General features: G+C 46.3%; 2 protein-coding genes across 2 annotated transcripts in view; one reads left to right on the top strand and one right to left on the bottom strand.

Annotated features, from left to right (window-relative positions):
- Positions 1 to 480: 480 nt before the first annotated feature.
- On the bottom strand, positions 481 to 5,744 carry LOC149343548 (uncharacterized). Its single transcript, XM_089547008.1, has 3 exons — positions 5,733 to 5,744; positions 3,530 to 3,676; positions 481 to 1,065 (listed from the first exon to the last, which is right to left on the bottom strand). Exons 1-3 carry the CDS (start codon positions 5,742 to 5,744, stop codon positions 481 to 483), a joined length of 744 nt encoding a protein of 247 aa, XP_089403134.1.
- LOC149343544 (uncharacterized) overlaps positions 5,634 to 6,864 on the top strand; it is a 123,352-nt gene continuing 122,121 nt past the window's right edge. Inside the window, exons 1-2 of the mRNA XM_089547005.1 lie at positions 5,634 to 5,868; positions 5,994 to 6,068. The gene's annotated coding sequence lies outside the window, so the exon portion shown is untranslated. The remainder of the gene's footprint in view (positions 5,869 to 5,993; positions 6,069 to 6,864) is intronic.

Below are 6,864 nucleotides of genomic sequence, written 5' to 3'. Positions count from 1 at the left end.
TCGCATAAAGCCCTGCATTTTTTTGTTCGTGTAGTCTGTTCAGTCCTTAACAGTTTTGCATCACCTTAGTTCGATAGCAGTCACTAGCTCTTTCTTGCTCTGAAGTCTCTTTGTAGCTAAATCACATAACAGGACATTATTCTTAAACGAATGTTTACAACACCATTTTATTTACTGGAACAAGTTGGAGACTTCGAAACCGGCTCAGATTATGCAGTGGTTTCCATCCTTTAGAAGTGGCATTTACCAAACAAAATTCGAAATTTGGCTTGCACTAAGGAAATTTTTTTTTTTAGCATTCAGGGGAACCAATTTAGATATTATGTGTTAAAAATAAAAAGAGAAGCAGGCTGAAAGCAAGTCACAAGCCGAGTATTTTTTTTATTTTCTATTACACCACACACTCACGAACAAAGCTGTAAGTGTTTCTGGTAGGACCACATGCATTTTCATGCATACATTTTTTTCAAGGGGAACGCATTAGCGCCGACGGTAACTATGATGACCGGCAGCCCACCCGTTGGCTCCCCCATATGCTGCTGGGCCATACCGGCCTGCTGGATATCCTGCACCACCATAGCCATATGGAGAAGACGCTCCGTACCCGTAGCCACCAAGAGCACCGCTTCCTGGAGTGTAGCCGTACCCTGCGTACGGAACGCGGCCGTAGCCAGCTGCAGCGCCACCGTACGACCCATATCCGTATCCAGTGTATCCGCTGTATGCATTGTTGTAGCCGGTGGCCACACCCCTGGCGCCGTAGGCAGTCGGAGCAAATCCGACCCTTGAAGCTGCAGCACCAGCGGGAACCGGTGGGACGACCGGCGCGGCGTTGAAGACCACGTCGGCGCTGGCACCCGGTGCAGTGCCCGGCTCGTTTGTGTCCACTGTGGCCCGGAAGCCATTGGCGTCAGCGATGTAGTTCACCCGGCGGTAGAGGCCGTACGCGTCCCTGTAGCCGTACGATCCGGTCTTCGCGTTGCTGGAGTCTCCCTGCTCACTGCGGAACTGGCGGTTGCCGTACTCGTCCACATTGTCATAGCCGAAACTGTACGGCTGAGGTGGCTGGAAAGAAAAGGTAAAAAGGTTCATTTAATGCGCCACGATTAGTTGGCATAGAGCTTTAAAGAAGAAAGGACAGGTTACTTTACGCTTTAACTGTGAATCTGAAGCATTTCTTTATTCTTCTCTTCCGCACGTTGCACGACACTTTCTGTAATTGCCTATAGAGTAAGGACGTGTAGAGAAGTTGTTCTAGTAGATCCTTGAAGTAATATATCTTATTCAAAAAAATTCTCCCGGAAAAGGTGGCAATAAGTAGTTCTTACCAATGGTGTTTAAAGCAATATACCAACTGTTTCAACGATGTTGAACCAGAATTAAAAAAAATAGGCTTTTAGAGATATGAAAGTCGCTTCTGTGGCCCAATGATACCTGCGTTGGCGGATAACAGGAAACATGTGAATAATGTTAAGTAGTTAGCCGCTTAACTGATTCCTGATAATTAACTTTTTAACTATTACCCTTGGACACCTGGTTTAAGTTATAAATTTTTACAAAGTCGTTAGTATTAGCCATACCAGTTTCTAGAATTTCGAAAACGCGATTACCGTTGGCGCACTGGCTAGACGAATTTTGGCTACTTCGACTGGCTGCGTGCACTGGAGCATTTACTTAGCTGGTATGATTTTCCAATTCTCATGGATTTTGCAATAGTGTCACCAAGTATTGTTCGGCCACTGCGCCAACGGTAATCGAACTTGCAAAATTTTATATTGTCACAGTATGGTCCTTAATCAAAAGGGCCAGGCACAGGCCGCAAACAGAGAAGCAGAGTCCCAGCTGCGAGAGCACGCGAGTCCCTCACTTCTTCGTCCTCTAGGCGCCGCCCGGGGACACATCGCGGCAAGTGAGGGACTCGCGTGCTCACGCAGCTGGGACTCTGCTAGAAACTCAGCAAGAGTGCTTGGGGGGCTGCGCACGGGGCCGACGAAAAGCTGTTCTTTCACACCACGCATTAGGTGGCGCAGCTTTTTGGCTTCCGATATGGCTGGGTCAGCCCGTCGGAAGAGACGCGTCATGTCTTCGACGTACATGGTAACCGTTTCTTTGGGCATGACTGCAGGGCGCGTTCAGCTCGCTCCCGACGATCAGCGGTGACATACGCGGCGAGCAATTGACGTCGGAACTCATGCCATGACAAAAGAGCGTCCTCACGGTTTTCGTACCACGTACGAGCACCGTCCTCCAAGCTGAAGAAAACGTTCCTCAGTTTGGCGGCGTCATCCCACTGGTTAAATGCGGCGACACGTTCAAACTGGAGGAGCCAATCTTCCACGTCCTCCAGCTGAGTCCCGTGTAAGGATTTTGGTAGCCGTGGGTTGTGGAGGGTGTAGTACGCGGCGCCTTGCATGACTGGTTGAGGGGCAGGCGCCAAAGTAGTGTCAAATGGCCTGAGCTCAGGAGGCAGCCGGCCAGGTGCCGAGGTAGTCTCCAACAGCCCATGCTCAGGGGACAGTCCTAGATTTCCGCGACTGACCCGATACACTGGCGTGTCGACAGGGAGAGGTCTGGGGTCCTCGGTATTAGGAGGGGTGTGTGACATATTCCAGGGCGATTTACCCAGCGCACTCCACCACAAATGTCACAGATGGGTCCTTAATCAAAAGGGCTAGGCACAGGCCGCAAACAGAGAAGCAGAGCCCCAGCTGCGAGAGCACGCGAGTCCCTCACTTCTTCGTCCTCTTCTCACCGCCCCGGGACACCTGGCGGCAGTAAGCTTACAGGTGTATTACTAACGATCGGCTACAAATCCTTAATTGCAAGCAGGTGTCCAACTGTAAAAAAAAGTTAATTATGAGATATTAGTTAACCATCCAACTAGTTTACTCGATTGACTTTTTTTCTGATGTCCACCAGGGCAGGAATTATTGTGCTGCAGAAGCAACCTTCATACCTCCACAAGCCTATTCTTAAAATTTCTAGTTCACGTTCGCTTGAACACGTGGCATGCAATTTGTAGTTGCAGCTATATAATATTGGCGCGAATCTATAGGACGGATACACAGAATCTAATGAAAAGGGATGAACACAATTTCAGAATAGCAAGGCCAGTTATCTCTCGCTGCACAGATAACACGTAGGAAGTCAACAAAAGACGGGAAGAGAGCAGACTGGGCAAATTAACAGACTCCAGTTAGTGCGATCGCAGTCGAAGTCAAGAAAAACGTCACGAGAAGTGCATGTGATACAAAGGAAAGATAATCGATGATCTTTAACGGTAACTGATATCGTTCCTAGCGAAAAGAAGCGCCGCAGAGAGGGGCATGAGTCAGGTGGGCGGGTGAGATAAGGAATTATAGCGGGGATAAGAAGCTGGAGCTTAGGAGCTATAAGAGTAGGAACTATAGCTTAGATGAGCTGCCGAAGCTGGCAGAGGATAGGGTCAATTAGAGAGATAATGGAGAGGCCTTTGTCCCAGAGCGGGCACACTTAAGCTGCTAATGCTGACGTTGATGATGATACCTACAGCGGCATAGTCCGCGTATCCTCGGTAAGCATTGGCCGCCACCGGAGTAGCATAGCCGCCGAAGCCGGGACCTGGGTACCCGGCTCCTGTGTGGTGGTGGTGCAGCCCGTAAGCTTTCGACGCCAGGAAGACCAGCAGCAGTTGCGCCTGTAGAAAATTAAGCGTTAAGAAACTCTGCACTCATTCTTTTCATTTAGTATTGACTGGAAAGCTCAGTTGCTCCAGAACGCTGAAAACTTTCGTCCCCGGACTGATTGCAAAATACAACAGTTGAAGTTACGATTTAATACACGCTTGCTGTTGTCCATTACGAGTTTATGCAGGATAGAAACCATTTCCTTATCCGCTTAAAATTTTCCGTCCGCGTAGTGCGCGCCTCGTGCTGCAGATGAGAGCGTCTCGATACGAGCCACTCATATTGAAATGCGCCACCCATGCTCTAAAATTTTAGCACAAGAAGGCACCCATCCATAACTACATTTGCGGGCATTTCATGCTGTATTCATGTAATTTACTAACGGGCTTTTATTCCTTTCGTGCAATAATTGTTGCTATTGTTCATTCTACGCACGAGGTTTCTCTTCTAGACTAGGTAGTTATGAGTTCTAAATTGTGTGCTTAAATGTACACAGTGGGAACCAAAACTAACATGGAGCTGTGATAGCTTGCATGATCTCGAAATGTGCGCGCTCTCTGGGAATCGTTTTTCTGTTCAGATTTCTATGGGTAGAAAGGCAGATCGAGCTGCCCAAATAAATTATTCCCGGCGTATTTTTTTGTTCTCCTTGATGAAATGCCACATATAACGTATTTCTGTTCGCTCGTGGAAGATAACCTCTCCATTACTAACAATAAACCTAGTTTTAAGTGAATATCTCAAAACTTTCAGAGTGGTTTGTTCCACAAAGCAAAGAAATTATTTCCAGGAACAAACTGGCAGCCGCAATGGATGTCAGTCGCTATAACAATTGCCCCGATTCAACAGTTAAGAAACTAAAATTCAATATCGAATTTTTAAGTTAAACACCCTAGTTGTCCATTTGCGAAGACGTAGAGGCGGCTGTGTCATATCTCTTCGTGATACGTCGAAAAATTCATTCCGTAAAGCACTGCAGCCCAGAGAAACTTGCAGCATATTTTTCCCCACAAATGCAATAATAAGCGCATAACGCAGTTCAAGTGCAACGTACGTAATCATGTATTACAGTGCCCACAGCGCCCAATTCGAGCAGCCTACGGCATCGTGCCGAATCATCCGTCCCCCTTTCCGTTCGCTGCTTAACGCGAGGAATAACATTGTTGTCGCCATCTGCGCGGTAGTTTTTGGTTTGTTTTTTTAGGAGGTACATCTAAAAAATGAATGCATAGCAAAATGATATTGAAGAGGCAGTACTAATTTGGCGCCATAGGCATTACAAAACATCATCAGGGGCTGCTAAGTTAGCAACGAGCATACCACCCGCCTTGTACGCTCTTTCAGTTTTCCACGGAACTAAAACTCCTAACTTCCTCTAGCTGCAAAACTTCAGGGAACGGCTTTCTCTTCGTTTCAGCAACTGTTGTGGCAGCGTCTTGACCATGGCTTCGAACATACCGTTTTCATTACGCACCATCTGGGCTGATTATCAATATATTATGCAACTGTAATTAATTAGCAGAATAATTCGGTTATTTTTTAAAAGAGCGAACTTCTGCCGCGGCTCATAGCGTCGTCGTCAAAAGATTTTATTCCAACTTCGTAAGGGATTTTGCGGGAATTTTTTTAGAATAATCTCTGACACGTCCAGCCTAATTCTCACCCAAGCAACTGCTTCTCATCCCGGTTGAAAGCATTCATAAAGCAGTGCATAGATGTGGATTAGGGGTCTAGATTTCCTTAGTAGACACGTAAATCTTTTAACACAAATTCTAGAGCGTGAAAGAATGCAGTAGAACGTTCGTTCTTAGTTGTAGCTCGTCCGCAAACTAGCACAGCATGCATGGTGTCCTCTCATTTAGTAGCTCCTGTCTTCCTTTCCCTCCAGTCGTTTATCTATAGAGTGGTGCAAACTATCCCAGTTTCCTATCATCAGCAGGACCCAAGATTTTTTAGAAAAGTGGCTTATCAGTCCAATGGAAGATTGGCTTTGTAACAAAGTATGGTATGCTTTTGTTATATGTGCGTCTTTTCTCAGAAGGAACTTATGGCGTAGCAGTAGCTCACCTTCGGAAACATTACGGCTCTCTTCTGTCTCCACAGGTGGCGTCCGGCGGAATAGCAGATGCAGGGTATATGAGGCTGAGGCGGAGACAAATATCTTGTGGTGTCATTTTGACTCCGTCAGCAAGCTTTTATACTGGTGAGCAAAGAAATGCGACGCGTGTCGCTAGCAAAAAACACGCAAAAAAGACGAAAATGCGCTTTCCCTCTTTCCTAACCCCTCTCTTTGTTTTCACATTTCGAAAGTTTCTTCTTCTTTTGCAGTATTGCGTGGACGGCGATGGACAGGGTAACACTGCATTCACTTGAAGCGCAACCCTTTGAGCACACCTGGGATGCGTGAGCGACCTCAACATGCGTGAAAAAATTTCACGCCTTCCCTGCTTTCGCCAAGCGCACTCAGAAACGCAAAGCGCGTTAGGCTTCCTGGGTTCAAAAGTACTTTTTTGTTGTAGTTGCTGTTGTAGCGTTTGAGAGAGAGACAGGACCTCTTTAATTGGCAAACAGAGAATTCAGCCGGCGCTTACCTCTGTTGACAACGAAGTAGTGTCCATGCCTTGTGTCCGATTGAACGAAACACCAAATCAATAGGATTAAATCTATAAACTTCTCATGCGCTGCATGATGTTTGTTTTCGTTATTGTTGCACACTAATGAGCGAAAGATCAATCCATAACAATAAATATCAAAGAACGGTTTGCTGTGTTCCGCAGGAGTGATAAGGACAAAAACCCAAGTATCTCTTTATAAAACAAAACACCTAAAATGTGGTACTTATTCCCTCATTGCATGCCACTCACACAGCGTTCCAAAGCTACCGTGAATTCTTTTATATCGTGAAAAGTGTGAATACTCCAGTCGCGGAAGGGTGGAGGTGCTCCCGTAGCACTAGGTAACGACGGTAATTAAGCCATTTTAATGGACACGTCGCTGTTCGCGACTCCAATTGGAACTTATTTAAGATCATGTTTCAAGCTTCAAATAGCTGGACGTTTATCGAAAGGTAATGCAGATTAGCTTCGTCATTCTATAGCGTGTAAACGCCTGCTTACGGTTCTGAAATGCTGAAACCTCTCAAATCTGAAATAGAACTTTTCAGTCAATGCGACAGCACCTAGTAATATCAGTGCATTTT

The sequence above is a fragment of the Amblyomma mixtum genome, chromosome 5, assembly GCF_055824585.1.
Source record: "Amblyomma mixtum isolate Tamu chromosome 5, ASM5582458v1, whole genome shotgun sequence".
In the NCBI taxonomy this organism is placed as follows: Eukaryota; Metazoa; Arthropoda; class Arachnida; order Ixodida; family Ixodidae; genus Amblyomma; species Amblyomma mixtum.
The sequence above is the reverse complement of the archived record's forward strand: the minus strand, read 5'-3'. Positions and strand labels throughout refer to the sequence as shown.